The sequence below is a fragment of the Sander lucioperca genome, chromosome 19 (assembly GCF_008315115.2).
Source record: "Sander lucioperca isolate FBNREF2018 chromosome 19, SLUC_FBN_1.2, whole genome shotgun sequence".
Taxonomy (NCBI): Eukaryota; Metazoa; Chordata; class Actinopteri; order Perciformes; family Percidae; genus Sander; species Sander lucioperca.
Genome location: NC_050191.1, coordinates 31,157,342 through 31,185,226, shown reverse-complemented (window position 1 = coordinate 31,185,226; position 27,885 = coordinate 31,157,342). Strand labels below are relative to the sequence as shown.

At 41.6% G+C, this 27,885-nt stretch overlaps 2 protein-coding genes across 2 annotated transcripts; both read right to left on the bottom strand.

Moving 5' to 3' along the window:
* Window positions 1-541: 541 nt before the first annotated feature.
* Window positions 542-16,516, bottom strand: LOC116061666 (receptor-interacting serine/threonine-protein kinase 4-like). The gene is made up of 11 exons (XM_031315978.2): window positions 16,438-16,516; window positions 11,387-11,529; window positions 11,138-11,306; window positions 10,626-10,781; window positions 9,821-9,963; window positions 9,413-9,462; window positions 7,826-7,978; window positions 7,636-7,718; window positions 7,503-7,521; window positions 5,273-5,278; window positions 542-651 (listed from the first exon to the last, which is right to left on the bottom strand). The coding sequence occupies exons 2-11, from the start codon at window positions 11,521-11,523 to the stop codon at window positions 599-601; spliced, it is 969 nt and encodes a 322-aa protein (XP_031171838.1). The 5' UTR covers window positions 11,524-11,529; window positions 16,438-16,516; the 3' UTR covers window positions 542-598.
* Window positions 16,517-18,688: 2,172 nt separating this feature from the next.
* LOC116061815 (receptor-interacting serine/threonine-protein kinase 3-like) lies at window positions 18,689-26,731 on the bottom strand. The gene is made up of 12 exons (XM_031316178.2): window positions 26,661-26,731; window positions 25,178-25,320; window positions 24,923-25,097; window positions 24,636-24,791; window positions 23,977-24,125; window positions 23,586-23,635; window positions 23,117-23,269; window positions 22,935-23,017; window positions 22,751-22,817; window positions 22,010-22,247; window positions 21,003-21,049; window positions 18,689-19,402 (listed from the first exon to the last, which is right to left on the bottom strand). The coding sequence occupies exons 2-12, from the start codon at window positions 25,312-25,314 to the stop codon at window positions 18,837-18,839; spliced, it is 1,821 nt and encodes a 606-aa protein (XP_031172038.2). The 5' UTR covers window positions 25,315-25,320; window positions 26,661-26,731; the 3' UTR covers window positions 18,689-18,836.
* Between the last annotated feature and the right edge of the window lie 1,154 nt (window positions 26,732-27,885).

The window sequence follows — 27,885 nt, the reverse complement described above, 5'->3', positions numbered from 1 at the left end:
TCTAAGTGCAAATTCTCTGCACACAAATGTTCATTCATTTATTTCATTTAATCCAACAAACAAAGAAATACAATCAAATTGTTATACTTTTCCTGGGCACCAAAAAAGAAAGGCCCCAATCAATTCCAATCTCAATTTAGTTGGATACAAAGTAAATAAATTGACTTTAAAACCCCAATTCATACCTTATTTTTGTGAATATCCAATAACTGTATGTCAATGCAGTGTATGGTCCTTCTCATTGTGGTACATATCTTAAATGCAGTGATGCAAAGTGAAAAAAAACACATGGGACTATGAAGATGCCTGCTGGTAAAATTTCTCTGTTGTGCATTGATTGATAGCAATCACGTCTGTATGAAGCAGCTGCAAGCAGCTGGTTAGGTTAGCTTAGTATAAAGACTGGAAACAGCTAAACTGGCTCTGTCTAAAGGTAACCAGCACCTACAAAGCTCACTTATCATGTTGTGTTTTGAGTCATTTTTCTGAGTTAAGAGAAACTAAGCCTTTCTCTGAAGCTAATTCAAACATTTCTTGAGTATGGAAGTTAATGTATCTGTATTAGAGTCTCAGGAGGCTGCAGCAACAGTCTGAATTATCAGAAACTAACCTGAATTGGCAAGGGACCTGTCAGCATGTTATCAACAACGTTTGCGTCTTCAAAATGGTTACTCTCTGAAAAAAAGACCATATTAAATTAAATAAAATTGTATTTCTAGTATCAAATCATAACAAGAGTTCTCTCAAGAATCTTTCAGAATCAGAAAGGGCTTTATTGCCAAGTACATTTTTTGCACATACGAGGAATTTGTCATGGTGTTGTTGGTGCATGTCACACATTCTCAAATACAAGAAGGATAAAAATAATATAAACAATATAAGTTTAAACATATACACACAGTATGTATTAATAACAATAAAATAATGTAAATAAATAATAAAATAAAATAGTTAAACAGTAGTAAAAAGAAACGCTACAGCAGAGTAGGTACAGTGGCATTTAGAGCCAGAGGTGGAGTGTGGAGAGAGTCAGGGTGGTTTCCGGGCCTTGTTAATAAGGCTAGTGGCGGAGGGGAAAAAACTGTTTATGTGGCGTGTGGTTGAGGTCCTGATGGACCTCATCCTCCTGCCAGAGGGGAGTGGCTCAAAGAGTTTGTGGCCGGGGTGGGAGGGGTCAGCCACAATCTTTCCAGCACGCTTCAGAGTCCTGGTGGCGTATAGGTCCTGGAGCGGTGGCAGATTGCAGCCAATCACCTTTTCTGCGGACCAAATGACACGCTGCAGTCTGCCCTTGTCCTTGGCAGTGGCAGCAGCGTACCAGATGGTGATGGAGGATGTGAGGATGGACTCAATGATGGCTGTGTAGAAGTGCACCATCATTGTCTTTGGCAGGTTGAATTTCTTCAGCTGCCGCAGGAAGTACATCCTCTGTTGTGCTTTCTTGACGATGGAGCTGATGTTCAGCTCCCACTTGAGGTCCTGGGAGATGATAGTTCCCAGGAAGCGTGTCAGTGACAGTGTCAATTGTGGTGCCACAGAGGGTGATGGGGGCAGGTGAGGCTGGTTTCTTCCTGAAGTCCACAACCATCTCCACTGTCTTTAGAGCACTGAGCTCAAGGTTGTTTTGGTTGCACCAGGTCACCAGGTGGTCAGCCTCCCACCTGTAGGCGGACTCGTCTCCATCAGAGATGAGTCTGATGAGGGAGGTGTCGTCCGCAAACTTCAGAAGCTTGACAGACTGGTGACTGGAGGTGTACAGGGAGAAAAGCAGAGGAGAAAGAACGCAGCCCTGGGGGGGATCCGGTACTGATGGTCTGTGAGTCGGAGACGTGTTTCCCCAGCTTCACATGCTGCAGTGATGGCTTTGAGGTGAGAAAGCACAAGGCGCTCAAAGGACTTCATAACCACAGAGGTCAGGCGACGGGTCTGAAGTTGTTAAGTCCTGTGGTCCTTGGCTTCTTGGGAACAGGGATTATGGTTGAGGTCTTGAAGCAGACTGGCACGTGGCATGTCTCCAGTGAGGTGTTGAAAATGTCTGTGAACACTGGAGACAGCTGATCAGCGCAGTGCTTCAAGCTGGATGGGGAGACAGCATCCAGTCCAGCAGCTTTGCGGGGATTCTGTCTTCTGAAGAGTCTGTTGACGTCTCTCTCATTGATGGAAAGAGTCGTTACTGGGGTGGAGGTGGAGACCTTTATAGAGGGCATTGGTGGGGGGGCCCAGGCCCCTGCTGAGGTGGGGGAGGTGGAGGTGATGCACAGTGGCTGTAGCTGTAGGGAGGTGTCATGGGGGATGGTTTCAGGACTGTCCTTTTGTCTTTGAAAGCGACAGTAGAACTTATTCAGGTTGTTGGCTAGGCGTCGGTCATTGAAGGAGGAGTGGGGGGCTATGGGCTTGAAGCTGGTGATCTGTTTGAGCCCTTTCCAGACAGACACAGAGTCGTTAGTAGAGAACTGGTGCTGGAGTTTCTCAGAGTACAGTAGTTTCGCCGTTCTCGCTGCCTTCCTAAACTTGTACTTCGTCTCTTTAATTCTGTATTTGTCCCCCCCCTGAATGCCTCTTTCTTAGCCAGCCTCAACCTTCTGAGTTTGGCTGTGAACCACGGTTTGTCGTTGTTGTAACTCACCCTGGTGCGTGATTGAACACAGCAGTCCTCACAGAAGCTGATGTATGAGGTCACAGCCTCTGTGTACTCATCCAGATTGTTGGTAGCAGACCTGAACACATCCCAGTCAGTGGAGTCCAAACACATCTGGAGATCCTCCACAGCCTCACTGGTCCACTTCTTTGATGTCCTCACTACAGGTTTGCAGAGTTTAAGTTTCTGGCTGTACGCGGGGATCAGGTGGACCATGACGTGGTCAGAGAGTCCCAGTGCAGCACGGGGGATGGCGTGATAAGCATCCCTGACTGTGGTGTAACAGTGATTCAGAATGTTCTCCTCTCTGGTTGGGCATTTAATATGCTGTCTATATTTAGGTAGTACGTGAGTGAGGTTTTCTTTATTAAAGTCACCAAGGACAATAACTAATGAGTCCGGGTTGGTCCGCTCCACACTCAGTATCTGGTCGGCGAGCATGCGCTGTGCGTCCTGCACGCTGGCCTGCGGCGGGATGTAAACGACGACCAGAATGAATGTATGGAACTCACAGGGTGAATAAAAAGGCTTACAGTTTATGCTGCTGGATCACTGTCACGTCGTTGCACCAAACGCTATTGATGTAGAAACAGATTCCTCCACCTTTAGTTTTGCCGGAGAGGTCCGTGTCTCTGTCCGCTCTGTAGAGTTGGAAGCCTTTCAGCTGCAGCGCAGAAACGGGTATTAATCCACAGAGCCACGTCTCCATGAAGCACAAAACAGTAGATGAAGAAAAGTCCCTGTTCTTCCCCAACAGCAGTTGTAATTCCTCCAGTTTGTTGGGCAGGGAACGCACGTTGGAGAGAAATATGCCCGGTAACGGTGTGCGTAATCCTCGCTGGCGGAGATGCACCAGCGCCCCAGCCCATTTCCCTTTCCTCCGGCGTTTCGCTGCGTGAGGAAAGGTGAGCGCACCTTTGACTAGAATGTCCAAAATTTCCAGTGTAGGGAGAAGAAAAGTAGGAAATAAGTCCTCTGGCATTGTTCCCCTGATGTTCAAGAGCTCTTCTCTGGAGAAAGAGATCTGGGTACCATCGCAAAAAACAAAGTTAAAACACAAACTTTGTTCGCACAAACACACAGAGTCGACCATCTGCGGCGCCATCTTAGATCTTTTCTTTACAGATAGAGTAGGTCTAGACCACACTATAATTACAATTCCAATAATTCTCCCAAGAGCAAGCATTTAGTGCAACAGTGGCGAGGAAAAACTTCCTTTTAGGAAGAAACCTCAGACACACCCAGGCTCTTGGTAGGCGGTTTCTGATGGTGCCGGTTGGGGGTGTGATGAACAGTGGCAATTATAGTCACAATAAAGATAATGGAACTATGACTAGAAATAGTAGTTGTAGTAGTTCATAGCATAGCATGGCATAGCAGGGCATAGCAGGGTGCTGAACAGGACCTTGGCGGGAAAATATTACATAACGCCCCAGAGCTAGGTTAGTAGCAAGCATTTCTGGGACATGGATGCACACAGATGGAAAGAGAGAGGAGAGAGGAGCTCAGTGTGTCAAAGGAAGTCCCCTGGCAGTCTAAAACTATAACAGCATAACTGAGAGCTGGTCCAAGGCAAACCTGAGCCAGTTATATAATGGTTGGTAGATAAATCTGACGACAATGAAGCGAAGCAGAGAAAAGAAGGGGTGCCGTGTCTGTAGCGATACACCCTCCTCTGCCGGTCTAGGCAAACGCTGCAACTCCTCCCTACCCAACTATATGCTTAAGCAAAGAGGAGAGTTTTAAGTTTACTCTTAAATGTGGTGACGGTGTCTGCCTCCCGAACCCAGACTGGAAGCTGGTTCCACAGGAGAGGAGCCTGATAGCTGAAGGCTCTGGCTCACATTCTATTTTTAGAGACTCTAGGAACCACAAGTATCTCTGCATTCTGGGAGCGCAGTACTCTAGTGGGACAATAAGGTACTATGAGCTCTTCAAGATATGATGGTGCCTGACCATTAAGAGCTTTGTAGTTCAGGAGAAGAATTAAAAATTTAAATTCAAGAAAAAAGAATTTAAATTCAATCATGGATCTTACAGGAAGCCAATGCAGAGAAGCAGAAGAAATAATTATGTAAGACGTGAAAACTCCAATCCATGTAGTTACATAGTCACTGATATGGTCATGACCACTACAGTGCTCAATTACCTATTTTTGATGGGGAAAAAAAAACAATTTTTCACCGCAAAGGCTGATCTGTCCTCTGGAGGACATCCACCAGACCACCGGGCCCTCGGTGGATTTTTGTTGGCTGCGGGAGGCGAGGAAGGCGGCGAGTAAGGCTGCTTGCCGGGCTAAGGGAACTACCACACAGATCGACACTGCCAAGCCTCCTACTCACCAACACCAGATCGATCACACACAAAATGGATGAGCTATGAATACACACGGAACTGCTGCGTGATGATTTTCACAAAAGCCTGGCTGAATACACTTATCACAGACGGCAGCTAGCTTCTAGCAGCTAGCAGCTAGCAGTTAACAGGCTAAGCTACCAACCGGCAGGATCGAGACAGGGTAGGTTAATTTAAACAATGTCTGAGTTGAAAACGCATCTTGTTATCATGTTAGGGCCTTGTTCATGTTGCACAGACATATTAATTGCATTTTGTGTCTGTTAAGAGGCACAAAGGCACTCTAAAACTTGCCCCGACAACTGCCGTTTTAGCTCAGGGGACGCTCATAGAGGTACTTGCAGCAACTCCAGTTTGCTAGGACCGATCCAGGTCGGATTTTTTTCAATCGAAAGTACAGGCATATCTATAGCTATCAAGATTAACGTAAAAATTGTCCGGAATTCTCCTTTAAGTTTAATGCAACATTGGCTTTTTTTTTCAAGATTATTTTTTGGTCATTTTTAGGCCTTTATTTATACAGGAAAGCTGAAGACATGAAAGGGGAGAGAGAGGGGGAATGACATGCAGCAAAGGACCGCAGATCGGAGTCGAACCCGGGCCCGCTGTGTCGAGGAGTAAACCTCTATATATAGGCGCCCGCTCTACCAACTGAGCTATCCGGGCGCCCAGCAGCACCTTTTTTTTAATACAGCCAGTATTTGTCAAAAACTGTAGCTCACACTACGAGCTGTGTACACTGTGTTTTTGTGGAGATAGGTCTGGCAATGAGATATACAGATGGCCTGCCCATTATGCCCCTTTCACACCAATGCCCAGGGTTTCACCAGGATTGTCTGATCAGGGTTCAGCCCTCCTTTTGGAAATTCAAACCAAGGTAGTCAACATGGGTATATCCCTGGTCGTGACAATTCAGAAATAATCTGGGTGAACCGGGGAGCAACGCATAACAATTACCTTAAGTTCTAGAAATGGACGGGGCTTTACACGTCATATTCAGTGAACAGCTAACATCACACACACTAACATCCAGCTGTATACCAGCAGAACTGTTTTGTAGCTATTTGAAATTGTCATTGTACAATAGAGAGAGAGAGAGAGAGAGAGAGAGAGAGAGAGAGACAGAGAGAGAGACAGATAGAGAGAGAAATAAAGCTTTTTGATGATGGTTCCGCAGTGATTACATTCTGATTTCTCCTCTGCATATTTATTGCAGCAGCTGGACAGGTTACTCTAATATTAATTTTCGACTATTTTAGGACAAGGGGAGAACATTTCTCTTTGTTTGATTTCATTTAAAGTAAAGATGGGCTTTGCTGTTGACTTCACGACTCATTTTAAAACAGACAGAGAGAAAATAGAAAGAGATTTGCGATAAGCAGCAGCTGCACTGAACTGCAGTCTGCGGACGTTTACCACTGTGGTGCCGCAATGTGCCGAACGGATGTGCGCTGTGCCACTGTTGTAACACCTACAACTTTCATACAGTATGGCTATCATTCAACTTTTTAAAGACATTTATATTAATTAAAACAATTATCACTTTTCCACATTTCTTACAACTTCACCTTCTTCTTACACATTTTAACCAGCTATCCAGTTTAGCATTTCAATAAAAACCTTTAATTATTCCACATCTTTTTTACATTAGTGGTGTTAGTCAACTTTTTAATGAAATTCAAGTTCCTTAAAAACATTCATACTTTTCCAACTATTCTCACTACTTCAACTTCTTCTTACGGATTTAAGCTATTAATCCAGTTTAGCTTCAGCAATTTAGCTATTCAGCATTCCCACGCATTTTCTGCAGGAAATTCACTTTAAAGGTTTAACTTTAAGTTTCTATTGCCATCAATATATAATGTGTCATCTAGACTTGCTCTTGTACAGATTAAACAAGATATAACTTGTTTATTAGTGAGATTTAGAGGTGATGGCAGATGGATTATCTGTTTTGCTAAGCTAAGCTATAAAGCAAATAAAGGTTTATATCAGACTGCATTGTCAACACATTACACTGTTTCCATCTTCTGTCTGACATTTCCGATGCTGAATTGTAAAACGAATTCCACTTAAAACAATTTATCCATGGTTTTATAGCCGCAACAGTAGCTATGGAGTAGGTTACGGGGGGAGCCTATGACGTTAGCACAAGTTAAACTAACTTGGCTGTGATTTGCCAGAGAGCCCAGTGCCAAGAGTATGTACGCAAAGTAAACGCTAAAGAGACAGGTAAAGAGATGTGGCTACTCATGGTATGCCAGATGGCCAGTACACCACCGGAGCCAATTAAAAACAAAGTGCCAACAACTGCTGAACAACAGCATTAGTCACACCCATGGCTTTGATTGGCTCGATTCTTTTTCATTTATTTTGAAAAAGCTGTTTCATGTAACAATGCTGGCTGAATCAGTTAAATTAGTGGGGTGGACGAATTAAAATGTCTGAACCCAGGCAATAGTAATATGTAAGTACAGACCTGAAGCCTGAGCAGTTAGATTTTCCTGGTCTTCCTTTTCCTTTTGGTCCTAGAAAGACAAAGAGAAAGAGCCTGTTACACAAAATGATAAAAACAGTGTATTGTGTCTAAATGTTTGCCCCTCAGCAGGACTTGAGTTTTCATGAAGAGATTTGTTTCTCACCAGTTTCTTCAGCACTTCATGGACAGCATCAAAAATTGCATGTTTGTGCTTCTGATACAGTTCTTCTGTCTTGGTTGTACACTCTGTCATACACAACATAGAGTACAGCTGCGATGTTAGAGCCGGGCATCACAAGCTACTTTTCTTTGTCAGTTCAGAGTTTTAGAGGTAAATAAAGAAGTTTCCTCACCGAGGGCTTGGGGCCTTCGTTCAGGTATATTGTCCCAAGATCTCTGCATCAGTTCTGTCAACTCTGTCAACCCTGCAGCATCACCCTTAATATCGTCCATTAGTGGACGCTGTCCTTGTGGGATGAGAAGCTTCACTCTGGCGGCGGTTGCATCTATATTGGAGGAATTTACAAGCTTTTCTTTTCTCAAGCTTAGCACCAAGAAAACTAACACAAACACATTATTGTACCATGTGCAGGGGCGGAGCTACCGGGGTGGCATAGGGTGGTGAATGCCACCCTAAAAGAAAGCCTTGCCACCTCTGCTGCCACCCCAGTTGGCAGCAACGAATTAAAAGTTATGGCAAATTTGACAATTTACAAGCGCAAACCTCCAATGTCCGACTGCAGTGAATACAGCACGAGATGACGCCAGAGTGGCAAGAGACTGATTTGTTTGGAAAACTGAGTGGCGCGAAGCGAGGGAGCCAGGAGTTGCGAGGAAAGGAGACACAGGAGGAAAGAGGTAAAAACAGATTAACTATCTATCAAGAAATTAAATTATAATGAAAGCACAGTTATAGCATGGTTGCGATGCTGATTTTGAGATGATAAAAATCAGGTTGAAGAACGTTATTTCGCTAACTATACATATAATGTTAGTTAGGTCTGACGTTTGTTCTGTGTAAAGTCGGCTACAAAAGCTAATATTGATTCAACGTCTGTCAAGGAAAACATTGTAAAGTTACTTTGAATCTTACAGAAATGAAGAGGAAAGGTAGCATATGTAGTTTTTTCTCACCAAAGAGAAAGATGAGTTTTTATATTTTGTGTAGAATGTATTTTATATCTATTGCTCAGATTAAATTAAAAAATTAAACAAATGAACCTAAAAATACTCTCGCAGGCTAAAATGTTAGTGTGTGTTAACACAGTCTGATGGTTAGAACTAATCAATGACAGTTCCGAAATGATTATGTTTTTACTAGTTGTAATATTGTATAATTAGTTTAGATGTAATTCAGTATGAATCTTTCCTCCCCTCCATCTTCTAGACGTATCCAAGTCCAGCTGTGAGGTGCCAGTGCAGCCAATGCGCAAGAGTTTCCCATAGAGGAGCCAGGAGAAGCTTCCGCTGCCTCTCTGACACAGTCAAAAACAGTTTGCTTCCCCTCTTACACATCTGCCACTCATCACCTGTGTCTTACCTTAATGCCTTTCCTGTGATAATGCCCCTTATTTCTATCTCCTATTAAGTGAGATCACATTGTATGGTCACATTCCTAATATGAACTGTTTCACATGAAACCTCAAATGCAAGACATTGATTGCATGAGATTAAGTTTGTCTGTATGAGTTTGTAAATGGCAGCCTGTACCCTTTTGTAGTGTGTACATACTATTTCTCATCAAACTGTGATTAAATTCAGTATATATACGTCTGCCATATGTTGCCACCCCTCAAAAATTCCTGCCCCCCTCTCGTCACCCCATAAACATTTTTCTAGATCCGCCCCTGACCATGTGTCATGAGAAAAATATAAGATTAAGGTAGAAGATGTTTTGAGCATGTGTAGTGAGGGTGGCTAAAGACACATCAGTCTCTTACCCTCATATGGTTGTTTCCCTGTGGCAATGGACCAAATAAGTATCCCATAACTGAAAGAAAGACAGAGAGAGTTCAATGTCAGGATTATTATCGATGTCATTACAATCACAACCTGATTGTTTGATGGACGGATAGGGATCTGTAAATTGATGATCGTGTGAGTATGAGGACATTCAAGGGAAACAATAAAATCAGTGCCTGAAGTCATCTGAGTATATATACTATAATACTCTTACCAATTCCCTCACCTGTAAAGGATTATATCACTGATATTTTGACTTCCTGTCAAGACTGAAACTGTGCTAGACTTGGTAGACATAAGGGCAGGAGTGAACCTGTCTCCAGTTATTATTTATTGTATGATAAATAAAATGCTCTTATTCAAGTGCTGGTTCGGGCCTCTTGTACCTGTAGATATCAGAGGCTCGTTTAGGTTTGTATGTTAAGCCAAACGCCTCCGGGGGCATGTAGCTAACTGTCCCCCATCCATCCTCCTTCTTGGAAACCTGTGCGACGCTGTAGGAAATCCGGGAAAGGCCAAAATCTGTAAGCTGCAGAAAGAATTAGCAAAGAGAGGAAGGTGGCAGAAAAGAAATTTACTTCACTTTGAGTATTTTCTTTTTATGCCACTTTCTACTTCTATTCCACTGCATTTATTGTTTAGTTACTTTACAAATCAATATTTTTGCACACAAAGTATACAAAGAGCTTATCAAATATGTTTTGCAGTTTATACAGTACAGCTGAAACATTTAGTCCATTAATTAATCAATTACTCGATTGTATTAATTGGCAAGTATTTTGATAAGCAACACTGTCAGAAAATGAGGAATGTGATGGTTTATATTATCTTAATTAGATCTGACCATGTGAGAGACGAGCAAACCTTAGATGACTCAAAACATAGCCAGAGCTGCTCCACTGAAGGCAGCGCCTGGCCTAAAGGCAGATATCTGGTTGCATTTTAGATTAACAAACTATAAAGACAGAGAAGACACATGCAGTATTCGACTTCTATTGTCTGTGACTGTACAGATACAAACACGGATATAAGTCTGAAATGCTAACTTAAAGAAATAGGTCACTTGTGTCGACATGACACGTACCGTCTCCGCAGCACACCCTCCACTTTAGTCTCCATAAAATGTGCAAACCATTATAACAATATAAAGTAAGCATGATGCCTGGTCTTCCCTGAAGGCCTGGGACTCACCTTGGCATTGAGAGTGTCGTCTAGCAGCACGTTAGGGGGCTTCAGGTCCAGGTGGAGAACAGGACAGGGCAGACTGTGGAGGAGGTTTATACCCAGAGCCACTTGGTGAGCCAGTCTGAAGACCAGCGGCCAGGGTGGAGGTCCATCCAAGGCTTCCTGTAAGATTGTTTTCAAAGTTACAGATCAACAAATAATAGAGTTAGTGATCAATAAATATGACTTCTGCTTTGTATACACTAGCATTTAAATGTTTGGAATCATCTGGTTTTATGTTCTTTCCTTCAATATTATTAATAATAATATAATAATTAATATTATTTGAACATAAGAAGTGCATAATTCAGACATTCAAATTGGAAATACTTTTGGAATGACAAGATTCAAATTTCAATTTAGTCAATCATACTTTTGTTCTGATGATTTTTTAAATTTTATATTCAAAACTTTTACCTGTAGCAGAGTATTTTTGTACCTCTAAGTAAAAGATGAGTAGTTCTTCCACCCCTGGTTACCTGTAGGGAGGCCAGTGATCCTCTCTCCATGAGCTCCATGACCACACCAAGCTGTGTCGCCCAACCAGAGTTGGGGGGTCGACCCTTGAAGACCCCTCGGACACGAATAACATGCGGGCTGCTTGCTTCCTGCATCATCTTGATCTCACGCAGCAAAGAATCATTGTTCCTGTGTGTGTTTGTTTGCATTATAAGTGATTCACAAAACTTAATGTAATTATAAACAGAAAACTCTTTGTAAGCACTTACCCGTCGTCATGATGAAGCAGTTTAATGGCCACGTCACAGGCCCACTGACGATGCCTGGCTTTGTAGATTTGTCCGAAACCTCCAGAGCCAATCACCTCCCAGCCCTCGAGGCTGGAGTCTTCAATAAACTGAGCCATAGTTCACTAGAGGAGCAAATCATTTATGATAATTAAACCCTTACCTGGACTTTTATCCAGCATGTGAATTTTGGCGCAGATTAAAATTCAAATTAGAAAAATTTATTGTCAAGGTGTGACACATTTCCTGCCTCATGGCATGCCGTTCTATGAAAAAATGAAAGCCTTGCAATTTGGCATTAAGAAGGTCTTTAGCTTCTGCTCACCCAATTTGAGAAGGATCTGTTGAACCCTCTAGGAGGAGTTCAAGAAGATAGATAGATAGATAGATAGATAGATAGATAGATAGATAGATAGATAGATAGATATTTATTTTATTTTTTATTTTATTTTACCTTTATTTGACCAGGAAATTCCCAGAGATTAAAAACCTCTTTTTCAAGGGAGTCCTGGCCAAGAAGCAGCAAAAAAGTTACAAACATACAATACGATTACATATACATTATAAAAAACAATTACAAAGGATCGACTCAAGTGCTCTAAATCTGGAGTTAAAAGCGTTCAATGAAAGTAATTCAGTCAATTTTCATTCTTTTTGCAACATGTTCCATGTGTGGGGAGCTGAGTGAACAAAAGCCCTTTTTCCCAGTTCTGTACGGGCAAGTGGAACAGCAATAGAGATAGATAGATAGATAGATAGATAGATATATAGATAGATACTTTATTGTCCACTGAATTTACATACACTGGAAATTAATCTTTGGCACTCTGGCAACATAAAATACTTAAAACACAGCACACTGACAATATACGTTAAATTGTATAGTTACATAAAGTATAAACTAAGCAGTTAAAAAAAGTAAACATGAATGAATAAATATTAGTGCAATTCTCAGTAATGATCATTCTTTACCATCTGAGACAGCTTGTTCCTATGTTTCACTGAGAGGTTCCCATACCAGGAGGTGATGTTGAACGTGAGAACACTTCCAGTGAGTGACCTGTACACCATAGTCAGGGTGTGCTTGCTGGTGTTAAAGATTCACAATTTCCTGAGGACGAGACGCTGTCTTGCCTTTTTATAGATGTAGTCTGCATTATGTTGGAATGTGAGATCTTCATCTATAATTGTCGCAAGATATTTAAAGTTACTGACCTGTTCCACATCCTTCCCCTTCATGTTGATGGGCATGAAGTTAGGTTCTCTGTTGCCTGCTCCCCTCTTTCCTCCAAAGCACAGTTCCTTGGTCTTGACATTCAAATCAAGGTAACTGCTGTCAAACCAGGTGACAAGATGGTTGATGTGAATGAATGAAGGGCTGCAAAGGGACTAAAATGGTGTATTGACACATTATAAACTTCACCTATGACACCATCTAACTAAATGCTTGCTCTTGGGGGAATTACGAGAATTGTAAATTATAGTGTGGTCTAGACCTACTCTATCTGTGAAGTGTCCTGAGATAACTCTTGTTATGATTTGATACTATGAATAAAATTGAATTGAATCTATAAATAGTTATAGACATAACTTTGACTACCTATGATACGTTTCAGCTATGAACTATTCCTTTGCAATTTAGGGTCACACAATCGGAGGATTATACCAAACCAAATTTGAAACAAATCTAATAAACCCTCTAGGAGACGTTTGAAAAAATGTGTACTGAATACATAAAAAAAGTAAATTCACAAAATAGGTTGGGTGGATCTAATTAAAGCAGATTGGAAAGATGTCCGAAATGTGAGCAATGTGGATACCAAATATTGTGACAATCGGATTGACTTTGTCCACATTAAGGCCTTTAAAGGTGCCCTGCCACAGAAAACCGTTTTTCCTTGTATTTCTTTTAAATATGTTAGGTCCATATGTGTTTGTGTTATGTGGTGAGTGTGAAAATGAAATGCTACCTCCTCGGTCAGCTCTAGCCACTGAACAGAAATAAGCGGAGAAATTAGGCCAATTACAAAAGCTGGTCAGTCTGACGTGGTGTTGCCTGAGCTCATTACTATTCATGAACTTCATACATTACCACAAATTAATGAAATACGTGTGGCAGGGCACCTTTAACACATGAGGGAGCTGTCTGGAGTCCGCTAAACATGCATGAATGAAATTGCTGTAAAGTCTCGCAATGCTTACAATAGTTTGGTGTGTTTTAGAGAATGTCAAGGGCATCAAAAAAGGCTTCAAAGGCTAAAAATAATTGGCGTGCGCAATGGAGCCGATGGGCCATGCCCAAGCCCAATTGCAAGATCAAATTTAAATTATTATAACACAGTATGTTTGTATAAAATGTAAAAAGAAAAATTTAACATGGTTGCAAAGTTTAGTGAGTTTTTGTGTATTCTAAAGTACTCAAGATGTGTTCGTACAATGGGAATGAATGCAAGAAATCCAATATGGCTGATTCCTGTTGGCGACAGGAGATGAGAGCAATGATCCCATCAAATTTCGTGAACATAAAAAGGAACTTAATCCCAACCCAAAGTGTGCTTTTAGGGACGCTATGGAAACTGCTGGCCACGCCCAAAACTCTACTACTACTACTACTACACTTGGAACTGTACTAGAGGGCTGCAGTGGGATTGGGATCTCGCGGGAGCAGGCGGTTTTAACTTTGCTGCGGACGGGAGCGGGCGGCTAAAATAAACACTGCGGGATCGGGATGTAGCCTGGAACCCCCCCACGCCAGCAGAAACCATAGATATACATATATACTGACTGAGTATATACTGTATAGCCCATCTATGAGCAGACACCAGCGTGTCTGAGCCTCCCAGGACGGGGGAGCTCCGAGCCAAGCCTCTGTCCACCATCCGCCCGCTCCCTCATCCTCGGCTCCTTCCTCCCCCTATCTCCCTCATCCTCTGCTCCTTCCTCCCCGTCTAATAGCAGCAAGCACCTGCCTTCTTTGCCTGCATCTTCTCCCTATTAACCTATAAAATGACGTGTTTTCTCATGCGGGACGGGAGAAGATACAACATCAATGCATCTCTATTATTGTGCGGGCATAAATTCTCAGAGTTTTGCGGGTGCGGGCGGGAGTGGACATACACATTGCGGGAGCGGGCGAGCGTAACACACATGTTGCGGGCGGTAATGGTCAGAAATTCGCCGGGAGTGGGCGGGAGCGGGATGAAGAAAACAGTCCCGCGCAGGGCTCTAAACTGTACGCCAGTTTTGATGTCTGGGAAAAAAAGTTTTCAAGCATCCCAAGCTTTTCAAAAAGTTGCACAGCAGAATAATAATAATCTCTACAAAAGTCATTCGGTGCTCTGGCCCTAATTGTTAGTTAGCATTTTCTCACAACGCTGAAGTTGACTTTGAAGTTGAAGTTTGATTTGCAGCTTCCGATTCGGTGGTTAAGGGCACATTTAAGGGAAACTCAAAGCTGAAGTTAGCTTCCGATTCACAGCGTCCGACTCAGCAGCATTACTTGCATTGCTGAGTGACTGATCCTCCGTTTTTTGAACCTCTGACTGTATTGAAAGCATGTTAGTCATTAATGTAAATTATTAATTATGTCTAAAACACAGTTTCAGATTTGTGAAAGCTTTATCGTCTTTATGAGAACACAATAAAGGGAGAATTCACAGTTTTTTTCATATGTAGACCACATTGGACCAGGTCCAGATCCAAAACCACTACACCTACTCTTGTAAAATCTGGACTAAATTATCCCAGAGAGGCTAAAGATTCTTAAAGACATAGATCAGATTTGTAAAAGCTTTATTCTATTTGTGAAAATGCAATAAAGGGGGATGTCACCATTTTTTTTCACATGATGACAACTTTGAACAAAGTCGTCATTGAAAACCGCAATACCTAGACTTGTGAAATCTGTGCTAAATTATAAATAGTGGTTTTGGATCTGGACCTGGTCTGATGGGATCTACTTATGAAAAGAAAAACAGGGAAATCTCCCTTTTATTGAGGATCAGTCACTCAGCAATGTAAGTTATGTTGCTGAGTCAGAAGCTGCGAATCGGAAGCCAACTTCATCACACTAATGCTATCCCTACGCATTGCGTATTACGGAGCTGATTTCAAGTGCCAGTGTGAAGGCGGCATAAGTCCCCACCCACCCTGTGCTGGCTCTGGTCCATCTAGAAAGGGTTTGAAATAGAGAATGTCCGATACCAATACCAGTATCGGTTTCGGCTCCGATACTGCCTAAAACGCTGGTATCGGTATCGGGAAGTACTGGAGTTTATGCACCGATCCGATACCACGTAATAAAGCCCTAAAGAAAATCTACGTTAAAGTAGTTTATTTATGTTCTTTTCCCGTTATAACTGACTGTCAAACTGGATAATAAAAGAAAGTTCTGTGGCATTCATTGTTTGTGTTTGTTCATGTTTCACAAAGAGTTTAACCTGAGCCAGACCGACAACAAAGATAGAAATCATATCACATCCATACAGGGATAGTAGCATTCAGTTGTTAAAACATAATAAAATATATGACACACTGGTATCAGATCGGTACTCGGTATCGGCCGATACGCAAGTTCAGGTATCGGAATCGGTATCGGGAAGCAAAAACTGGTATCGGGCCATCTCTAGTTTGAAAGCCTCTGGGACAGTTAAGACCTGGACTGTGCTAAAGGGTCTTCAGTGAAACCAGGTCTTAACACTTCATCCATGCACTTCACTTCAGAGTATTAAGAGTTAAAAAACAAAAGAACCTCAGCCAAGCTGTCAGACCAGTTAAGACACATCCATTCATTTTTACCTAATAACGTGAACTCAGATTACAATCAAACTGCTGTTGGTTCTACTTAACAAACAAAAAACAACTTTACATTTAAATCTTTATGAAATCAATGTTCTTAATATTTTAAAAATATATTTTGAATCAGCCAAACAGCATAAATAAACCTCTCAACTGTCCAGTTAAACAGCGACACAGCACAATGTGATCAAAGTTGATTATCAGACATTAACAGATTTCTCTGCTAGGATTCTCACCTGCTGAACTCACTTCAGGTCGACCAACAGACTCTTTCTACGTTCATGCATCGAGGAAACATTGGGAGAGATAAGAGATGCTGCTCTTTTCTTCCCTGTCAGTGGGCTTCTTCTTCTTTATGGTCTATTGGCGGTTGGCAAACCAATTTAAAGGTGCATTACCACCACCAACTGGATTGGAGTGTGAACAAGAAATAAATGCAAGAAGAAGAAAAAAACTAAAGAAAATAAAATACTCTACTAAATTAATTTCTCTCAGAAAGTTAATAATATTGTGATACACCTTGCCTGCTGTTTTCCCCAAAAGTGCTGACAGTGAAAAGTTGTGGTGGTTTGCCTTACAAAAGTATCTGAAAAAGGTGGTCTCTTTGGGTATTGTGTTCCTTGCAATGAATATGTACGTGTTCAACAGTTTCTGGCTGGTTACAGTTTGTGTATTTTCCAGTTGAATGTTTTCTTATTTTATGTAATGAATAATTAAGGCCTGTATGACGAGTAATGATATTTTCATCCCTATGTTTAAAGCCCACCTTTTCTCCGATCACCAACATGTCTTTGTATAAAATAAAGATACCTGTTTCACTAATATCCCAATATTCCTGCCATCGAGGAGCAATCATCAAGGAGCTGTATGTGAGGATGCAGAGAGCAGCCTTCCCAGAAGCCGTGCAGCTGAAGGAGTTATTAACTCCGCCCATTTTTTTCCCGATTTTATTGATGTGGTTTGGCGGGTGAAACTACAATATTCGGAAGGTGGACAACAGAAAGCATATCTGGATTCTTCGCCCCGTACACTCTCACCGTCTTGTTTCATGTTGGCTCTATAAATGTGGACAACCTGGTGGAAAATATTACTTCATCACCAATTTACTTACCATCTTATTCTGCATTATGTCTGTTCGTGTGGAGCACTCATTGCTTGTCATTTCATTATTATTTTTAGTTTTTAGTTTTGATGTTTAAACATCTCACAATAGGCGTATTAGCTGCAGGGACATTACTGCGTGCTTGGAAATGTTCACAGTAAAAGCTGATTCAGACTGATCTCATGAAATGGCGTATGTATGACAGGCCAATTCGTATGCCATTATTTGCGTGTTATCAAGACACATACTCGTTACATTACCTTGCGATTGCGTGTGAATTTACACCGTAGCAAGTAGTATGAAAGGGCGAAAATCCACGTAGGGAGGTTGGTCGGGGGGAGGATGGGTCAAACATAGGACTTACACCCAGGAGACTGGGGATCGTGTCCCGCGTGTCAGGTTTCCTTTCCACTTTTGTTCTTTTCCTAAACCCAACCGTAGCGTCGCGATAACACGTAGCCTCGCGATAACATGCCACGTGGCTTTAGAGTAGTATGTTTACGCTGTGACGTTGCAAACTGCTGTACGCTGTATACAGCGTAGACATACACACAGATAGCTCAAAATGCATACAGATAACACACCACTTGGCTTTAGGAAAGTGGCGTGTATGTTTACGCAAAGTCATGATGTCATGTTGGCGGATTAAAGAGGAATCATTAAAGAAAACACTGATACATTAATACAATACATCACCGTCTAAAGTGATCGGCTAATCAATGCTGTTGTTTCTCACCTGTGTTGCATGTTGGAGATTTCTTGTAAGATATTTGTATTTTATCTGGTGGCTGAAACATTGTGCTTTCTTAATTTGTTCTCCACTGTGTCTGAGACAGTTGCTGTGTTTCATTCATCCAGAAACCTAATCAGAGAAATCACACATCAGATGGTGTAGTTCTACTATCTGTCCACTAGATGGCGCCAGCTGACTATCCAATGAAAGATAATCTCAGCACTGAAAGATGGAATGAAGCAGCAGTGGGGATCAAACTAGTACATATATTTAGGAAAAGTTGGCTTGTTTTGAGGCAGAATGCAGCCTGGAATCACTGGCATGGCCCTTCACTCTGTTTCCTTAGTCCTGGTTTCTGAAAAAGGGGGACCAGAACCTCAAGCTGCCACAGATGGTGTCTGCTTTTAAACCTCATCTTCAAATGGACTTTGGCTGGTTTTGTTGGAGACTAGTCTAAACCTACTCTATCTGTAAAGTGTCCTGAGATAACTTCTCTTATGATTTGACACTATAAATACTGTTTTGTAACCGTTTGAGTTCTTCCAGTGAGTAAGACTTTTCAAACACAATTTTAACATTTTTAAACTGAAAAAGATGTATAATTGTTAAAAGATTTTAAACTCATGTAAACATTGAATGTTTCTTTTTTTTAAAACATTTATTGATTTAAATCACTGCAGACATTAGCAGCTGTTTGAAGCTGCTCCAATAAAATGTGATTTTAGGAAATAATAAAGTCAACAGTTTGTCATTAAAGCCAGAATCAGTCAACAAAAGTGAGGCTCTTCCACCACCAACATTTAAACCACACGACTGGAAGTTGTCTTCTCCTTCAGAGAACACAGAGACACTGAGGAAGAAGACCCTAACCAAAACCCTGGATAAAGAGGCTCAGTGAATGTGGTGTTGAAGGTGTGGAGGTGGATCAGGGTGTCAGAGGAGACTCTGTAGAAGGACAGAGAGCCAGCAAGACAGTCCACATACGCTGCTACTCTACCAGAGAGGGAGGACGGGGAGACAGGGAGGACAGTTTCTGTCTTATTGTGACAGACAGCGTAACGACCATCATAGCAGATCAGACTCCAGGACTGATCATTATATCCAAACACACAGTTGTCACTGTCTTCTCTCCTGCTGATTCCTCTGTAACTCATTGCTATATAAACCCATCCGCTCCACTCAACCTCCCAGTAACAGCGACCAGTCAGACCATCTCTACACAGCAGCTGATGACACGAGGAGTCAAACCTCTCTGGATGATCAGGATGTGGCTGCTCCTCTCTCACACGTCTCAGCTTCCTGTTGTTGTAAGACAGTTTCAGGCATCTGTTCATTGTGTTTGTGTCCACTGTGAGTTCACAGGAATCTGATGGACAGAAAAAGACACAACAGCAGTTTATCATCAGACACATTTGAAGGCTTTATTATTATTATACATTGAAATAGAGCATTTCTTTATTTAATATTTAACTGTACATCAAAACAGGAATAAATAAATTAGTTTTCAAAATCATTAATTAATCCATTATTTAATAGAGGTCCTATAAAAAGTTTCAAAGTTAAACTTTAAAACACTAAATAAATACATAATTTAAAAATGTTGTAGGCCAAATATTGACTGACAAAAATTCTCTTCATACATTAATTTTACATCAAAGTGTAGGGAAATGTGTGCCCTTTATAACAGTGTCATTAGGAAGGCAAAAATACTTTCACACAAGGCACAGTGAGCTTCAAAGTAAAGCCATGTCCACCAATTGACGCCTTTCCTCCTGTGTTAAATCATACCAGAAAACCAGGAAGAGAACAGAAAGAGGCCCTTTTCTGACAGCTAAAGTCAACACATTTTTTTACAAATCACACACCATTCTTGCAAAGGATGATCAGCAGGGTGTTATATCTCTCACAGTATTAAACATTAAAGGAACACGCCGACTTATTGGGACTTTAGCTTATTAACCGTAACCCCCAGAGTTAGATAAGTCCATACATACCCTTATAGTCACAGCATGTACAAATAACAAGGTCACATGAGACACAGCCATCTTCTAACCGTATGTAAACTGGGAACTATATTTTCAGAAAGGCGAAGCATTGCTACTCTCTGTCCGGTGCTTCTCAGGTGCTGCGAGCAAATCACTCCACCCAAGTAGCAGAAGTAGCAGTGCTTCGCCTTTCTGAGAATATAGTTCCCAGTTTATATACGGTTAGAAGATGGCTGTGTCTCATGTGACCTTGTTATTTGTACACCCTGTGACTATAGAAATCACAGCATGTAAATAGGAACATGTTGGTGTTATTTTGTCACTTATTCGGAGCAGTAGGCTAGTTGGAACCGATTACCTTAAGGATCCGTGCTAGGCTAAGCTACCAGTGGAGCCGTCGGAAAGAGTTACAACACGCACGGAGATGAGAAGGGTATGTATGGACTTATCTAACTCTGGGGGTTACGGTGAATAAGACAAAGTCTCAATAAGTCGGCATGTTCCTTTAAGCAATAGGAGTTGCGGTTTTTGAGCTAGAAGCAAGACTATATAAGGTGCGCCAGAGCCTCGTTTCTGTGAAAAGAACTCTCTAAGACAACATGTCATCATGGCAACCTTTACCTGCAGTTGGTGATGTGAGCTGCTACATCTATAATAATATATAAACCAATTGTATGTTGTCCAAACTATGTCTTTTAACAATAAAGTTGTAAAAATACAAACTTTGTAAATATAAAATCAAATATTTTGGGATATGCATCTCCATTTGCTCTGGAATGTTAGAAATATGTTTTCTTACCATTACATTAGACCAGATATGTGCATATAGGCATTATGGTTGATTCATTTTAGGAGATTTCCTGAGGGATAGGGCTCAGGGGCAGAGTTTAATGATGACTCATGTAGTCAGTAATCAGCTTTTTATTTAAAGATAACTGTGTGTTGTTTTGTCTTCATTAGTCAAATTAAATCCACACTTACACTTCCTCAGACGAAGTCTTAACCCCTGCTCACCACCAAGGTCCATCCTGGAGGAAGAAACACTGACAGAATGATTTTCTATTCAACATGTGTCCTAACTGCTGTTCAACACGAAGCAGTGATCCTCAGTTTGTCAGAGAGACAGAGAAACTCATGTCAGTCAACAGTCTCCATGACTAGGGTTGTGATGGTACAGTTTTTTTTCCGGTAACACTTTACCCACTTTATCTACATAAGAGTGACATGACACTGTCATGAACACATGAACCCTAACCTAACCCTCAACCTAACCCTAACTTGTCATGACAAAAACCGAATGACACTTAAAGACAGGAGCATTATGTCAAAAAAATTTATGAATTGTTTATAAAGTTTATGACAGGTTCATGACAGTACATGTGTCATAACTGTCATGTCACTCTTACGTAGATACCTTCAAGTAAAGTGTTACCCTTCTTCATCATCTTGTTTTTGGCCCTTCAAATAAAGTGGTGACCTGCTCCATCTTTAATATTGATAAATAAGATAGTATTAATGAGGACATATGCAGCAATCATCTTTGCGACACCACAAAGATGATTTTGTCTGAACACCATTTCTGGTGTTCAGACACTTAGAACTTAGTAAAAAGTAAAATTCATAAATATCCTCCTTTGGTGAGCCTTGCTCCCAGGGATTAATGTTTAAGTGCCTGATGTTGTGAATAAAGCAACTTTAAAAATGCATCTGCAGGATACAGTATCATTTTGCCAACCCACTCCTTTAATTCTTAATATATTTAAAGTTATGCCACCATTAATCATATCTTATTTATCAATGTTAAAGATGGAGCAGGTCAGCACTTTCTTTGAAGGGTCACAAACAAGATGAAGTAATGAAAAGGTAATAGTTTTCAGTCTGGACCAACATTACCATCACCAGAGCAATGCTGCTAGCAGAACTAAGATGAGAATGATTTTACAACCAAGTTTTTAATGTTTCTGATGAATGTTTCCATTCAATAAGACTTCTGTGAATCCATGTGTTTCCTGACTCGGGCCTCCTTTCTCCTCTGAACAAGATTAACAGAAATAAGAAGTCCTTCATGATGACGGTCCAGAGCAGAAAGACGTGAAATTAGAGAAATTAGAGGCTCCTGCAGAGTGTGAGCTCTTGTTGTCTGTCCATACCTGAGAGGGTCCAGTTCACTCTGGGGTGGATCAGCAGACAGCTTCACTCCACTCAGGGACTCTTGGATCTCCTCCGCTAAAAGAAGAATGATGTCATGAATCCCAGAGGAGAGGTTACATTATTTCACTCTGTTATTTTACACATTACACATACACTAAACAATTTTTAAAGCCACAACAGTAGCTACAAAGTAGATTACCACGGAGCCTATGATGTTAGCACACTTTTAACCAACTTGTTTGTGATTGGCCAGAGAGCCCAGTACCCAAAGCATGCTCGCAAAGTAAACAGTAAAGACAGACAGGGCCGGATGTCCGGTAAAATCTTTGACACATGGTATGCCAGATTGCCAGTAATTCACTAGAGCAAAGTCAAAACAAAGTACGATGCCAACTGCTTTACAACAGAGTTAGTCCCACCTATGGTGCTGATTAGCTGATCATTAGACATTGGCTTGATTCTTTTTTTAACCAAAAAGAGGCCATTTCATGTCGCGATGCCAGATGGATCAGTTAACTTGGAGGAGTGGTTGAATTCAAAGGTCTGGACCCTGGCAACAGTAGTAAAGGAATACAGACCTGAAGCCTCAGCGATATGATCCCTCTGAACCTGCTCTGTCATGACTTTTTCTTTTGCCTTTTGGTCCTGGAAATGGGAAGAGAAAGAGCCAGTTACACACAATGACAAAAACAGTGATTTGCTGCATGTTGTCAACATTTCTCTCAGCAGGACTGAGTGTTTATGAAGAGATTTGTTCCTCACCAGTTTCTTAAGCACTTCATGGACAGCGTCAAAAATTGCATCTTTGTGCATCTTATATAGTTGTTCTGTCACAGTTGTACACTCTGTTATACACAACATAGAGTAAAGATGTAATGTTGGAGCCAGGCATCACAAGCTATTTTTCTGTGTCAATTCAGGGATAAATGAAGGAGTTTCCTCACGAAGGGCTGGAGGCCTTTGTTCAGGTTTATTGTCCCAGCATCTCTGCATCAGTCCTGTCAATTCTGCCAACCCCAGAGCATCGCCCTTGATATCGTCGAGCAGTGGACGCTGTCCCAGTGGGATGAGGAGCTCCACTCTGGTGCGCTGTGCATCTACATTGGAGGAAGAATTAAAAAGGCTGTCGGAGTGTCCTTGAGTTTAGTGCTGAAACCTATTCTATTGTAAGTTCTGGCCATTTGACACAACCAAAGTGGAACTCTAAAGTGAGCCCTACCCTCCATTTTCAGGGGTGGAGTAAGGCAGCGCCCTCTACTGTCTGTAGTACCTATGACCAAAGCACCTAGTATAAGAGCACACAAATCCACTAGGGGATAGGTCGGGGTGGTGGCCCTTAGCTTTTTGAAGATGTGCCGTCTCAAAATATGATTTGAGCATTGATAGTAAGAGAGGCTAAAGACAGTCACTTACTTTCATATGGTTGTTTCCCTGTGACAATGGACCAAAGGAGTATCCCATAACTGAAAGACAGAGAGAGTTACATGTCAGGATTATCACACCCTGGTTCACTGATGGATAGGGTTTGTTGTCATCTGTAAATTTATGCTTTTGTGAGAATGAGCACAATCAATGACAACAATAAAATCAGTGCATGAAAACACCTGAGTATATATACTATAATACTCTTACCAATTCCCTTACATGTAAAGGACTATGTCACTGATATTTTGACTTCCTGTCAAGACTGAAACTGTGCTAGACTTTGTAGACATGGGGGCAGGAGTTATTCTGTTTCCAATTATTATTTATTGTATGATAAATAAAATGTTCTTATCAAAATGCTAGTTTGGGCCTCTTATACCTGTAGATATCAGAGGCTCGTTTAGGTTTGTATGTTTCGCCAAACGCCTCCGGGGGCATGTAGTTGACTGTCCCTCCTGAATCTTCATCATCCTTCTTGGAAACCTGTGCGACGCTGCAGGAAATCCGGGAAAGGCCAAAATCTGTAAGCTGCAGAAAGAATTAGCAAAGAGAGGAAGGTAGCAGAAAAGGGATTTACTTTGAGTATTTTCTTTTTATGCCACTTTCTATTTATATTCCACTGCATTTATTGTTTAGTTACTTTACAAATCAAGATTGTTGTACACAAAGTATACGAAGAGCTTATCAAATATGTTTTGCATAACATTTCAGGAAAAAAACAACCTGATCTCACAGAATTCGGTGAAATGAACACGGCCCTTTAACTCAAAATCTGTGGCATTTTCACGGAATTGCTAAAAATTCCGTGGTTGGCACACGGAATTTTCACACATTCCGTGCCACCACCACATAATGCAGTGTTAACAGTTTGTGATCATTTCACAGTATTCGGTGTGACCAGGCTGGAAAAAACATGTATTTTTTGGGCTTACAGTACATGTCTTTCAGACTTTATTTAGTCTCCATAAAATGTGCAAACTATTATAACAATATAAAGTAAGCATGAGGCCTGACCTCCCCTGAAGGTCTGGGACTCACCTTGGCATTGAGAGTGTCGTCCAGCAGCACGTTTTCAGGCTTTAGGTCCCGGTGGAGAACGGGACGGGGCAGACTGTGGAGGAAATTTATACCAAGAGCCATTTGGTGAGCCAGTCTGAAGACCAGCGGCCAGGGTGGAGGTCCATCCAAGGCTTTCTGTAAGATTGTTTTCAAAGTTACAGATCGACAAATAGTAAATCATGTGACTTCTGCTTTGTATACACTACCATTTAAAAGTTTGGAATCATCTGTTATATTTATGTTTTTCGTTCTTCACCCCTGGTTACCTGCAGGGAGGCCAGTGATCCTCTCTCCATGAGCTCCATGACCACACCAAGCTGTGTTGACAAGCCAGACTTGGTGTTTGGTGGTAGACCCTTGAAGACCCCTAGGACACGAATAACATGCAGGCTGCTTGCTTCCTGCATCATCTTGATCTCACGCAGCAAAGATTCATTGTTCCTGTGTGTGTTTGTTTGCATAATTGGTGATTCACACAACTGAATGTAATTATAAACAGAAAACTCTTTGTAAGCACTTACCCGTCATCATAATGAAGCAGTTTAATGGCCACGTCACAGGCCCACTGACGATGCCTGGCTTTGTAGATTTGTCCGAAACCTCCGGAGCCAATCACCTCCCAGCCCTCGAGGCTGGAGTCTTCAATAAACTGAGCCATAGTTCACTAGAGGAGCAAATGAATCATGATAATTAGTTTAGTGACTTTTTGTGCATTCTAATATCTTCCAACATGTGTTTGTTCAGTGGAAATAAATGCACAAAATCCAAGATGGCTGACACCTGCTGGGTGACAGAAGATGATAGCAATGATCCCATCAAATTTCGAAGATGAAAGGAACTTTATCCCAACCCAAAGTGTGCTTTTGGGGGGCACTATGGAGCCCGTTGGCCACTCCCAAACCCCAATCACTACAGCAATTTACGCCAGTTCTGACGACTGATGCCAATTTTCATAAGTTTTTCAAGCATCCCAAGCTTTTCAAATAATAATCTCTACACAAATAAAAGGGTGCTCGCGCCATTCGGTGTTAGGTCCCTAATTAAAGGTGCTCTAAACAATGTTGGGTGACGGCACTTCTTGTTGACGTTCAAAGTATTTTCAAACAAAATGAGGATAGCTCGCCTCTCCCTCCTATACATCCATGATCCATCCCGTCCCCTCCGTTCCGTGCTTCCGCGCACTAACACCCCAACCCCCACCCCCAAATCCTTCTTGGCGTTATTGGCTGGAATGCTTTAAGACTGTTTGTTATGTTTGGTGGTGCAGGTTGGCACAGGTTGTTTTTGTTGCCGTTTGTGGAGCCTGGGCTGTCTACAGAGACCGCGTTTATTTACAGTGTGTTCAGGGGACAGACAGATAGCGGATAGTGAGGAGTTGTTTGCTGTATGTGACAGAAAATGTTGTAGCCTAAAAAACGCGTGAGATCACTTAGAGCACATTTAATAGTTCACATTTTCTCTTCCTTTAGGGCCCCTGATTGCAGAGGCCCCTAAGTCCCCTTCCACCCAGGGCTGGCTCTGGTCCATCTAGAAAGGGTTAAAAAGCCTGGTACAGTCTGGGACAGTTGAGACCTGGACTGTGCTAAAGGGTTTTCAATAATACCAGGTCAGTCTCAGTGTTGGAAGATGGCTGTATTTGAGCACTTAACACTTCATCCATGCACTTCAGAGTTTTAAGAGTTAAACAACAGACAAAAAATCAGTCAAGTTGATCCAAGCTGTCAAACAAGTTTAGGCACTCACGGCATGTTTGGACATGAACTCAGGGGACAAACAAACTGCTGCTTTTTAGGACATACAAACAACGTTACATGTAAATATTGTATAAAATCATTGTTCTTCAACTCAGAGAGAAATTCTACATAATATTTCAAATAGATATTTTGAATCAGCCAATCAGCATAAAGAAACCTTTCTACTTTCCAGTTAAACAGAGACACAGCACAATGTGATCAAAGCGATCCTGATTATCGGACATTTAGATTCCTCTGGTAGGATTCTTACCTGTTGAACTCACTTCAGGTCTTCTCTTTCCACCTTCATGCGTCGAGGAAACATGAAGCTACTCTTTTCTTCCGGGTCCGTCCTGATGTCTGTGTGCATCTGATCCGAGGACAACGGCACACCCTTATAACTTCAGTCCAAGTCTAAAACAACATCAGAGTGACGTCAAAACCTGTCCAGCCGGTGTTTGATGTCAGCCAATCAGATATTGTTTTTATTTCCTTTTTCCTCCCTCTTAACTGCCTGAGGTTTAATGAATGCTGTTGTTACTTACCTGTGTTGCGTGTTGGAGATGTTTGAATTTTTATTGTGATCCAACTAGTGTCAGAAACAGATAAGCTGTTATACAGATGAAGTTTGTAACTTCTAATGTGCAACTACTACAACTTCTTCTGGATGTTCAGATAGTGAGACTGCATCAAGGCCTGTGGAGACACTGAACTGTAGTTTCACAAATGACTTGTAAACATCCCAATAGGTGTAAGAGATGCACTTTTTAAATTTAACTTGCAGTGTGTCTTTGGTTTGCATTCAGTTAGTTATAAGAATACAAGTTGATGCATTGTTCAGACAGCAAGTGAGGAAATTGTGAGGACAGTGTGTGTGACTTTATTTGTGAGGACTGTGTGTGACAGTGTTTGTGAGGGCAGCATTTGTTAGGACAGTGTGTGTGAGGACAGTGTATGTGACAGTGTGTTAGGACAGCATTTATTACGACAGTGAGTGTGAGGACAGTGTTTGTGAGGGCAGCATTTGTTAGAACAGTGTGTGTGAGGACAGTGTATGTGACAGTGTTTGTGAGGACTGTATGCGACAGTGTTTGTGAGGACATTGTGTTTGTGACAGTGTGTGTGAGGACAGTGTATGTGACAGTGTTTGTGAGGGCAGTATTTGTTAGGACAGTGTGTGTGAGGACAGTGTGAGGACAGTGTATGTGACAGTGTGTATGAGGACAGCATTTATTACGACAGTGTGTGAGGACACTGTGTGTGAGGATAGTGTATGTGACAGTGTTTGTGAGGACTGTATGTGACATTGTTTGTGAGGACATTGTGTTTGTGACAGTGTGTGTGAGGACAGTGTATGTGACAGTGTTTGTGAGGGCAGCATTTGCTAGGACAGCGTGGGTGAGGACAGTGTGAGGACAGTGTATGTGACAGTGTGTGTTAGGACAGCATTTATTACAACAGTGTGTGTGAGGACAGTGTTTGTGAGGGCAGCATTT

Excerpts from the sequence above, each read along its gene's own strand:
- LOC116061815 (XM_031316178.2), bottom strand. The coding sequence starts at position 25,314 with ATGGCTCAGTTTATTGAAGACTCCAGCCTCGAGGGCTGGGAGGTGATT. Across the intron at positions 24,792-24,922 it reads GATCACTGGCCTCCCTGCAG|AAAGCCTTGGATGGACCTCC; the intron begins GTAACCAGGGGT and ends ACAATCTTACAG. Across the intron at positions 23,636-23,976 it reads CGAGCCTCTGATATCTACAG|TTATGGGATACTCCTTTGGT; the intron begins GTATAAGAGGCC and ends TCTGTCTTTCAG.
- LOC116061666 (XM_031315978.2), bottom strand. The coding sequence starts at position 11,523 with ATGGCTCAGTTTATTGAAGACTCCAGCCTCGAGGGCTGGGAGGTGATT. Across the intron at positions 9,964-10,625 it reads ACGACACTCTCAATGCCAAG|CTTACAGATTTTGGCCTTTC; the intron begins GTGAGTCCCAGG and ends TTCTTTCTGCAG. Across the intron at positions 9,463-9,820 it reads CGAGCCTCTGATATCTACAG|TTATGGGATACTTATTTGGT; the intron begins GTACAAGAGGCC and ends TCTTTCTTTCAG.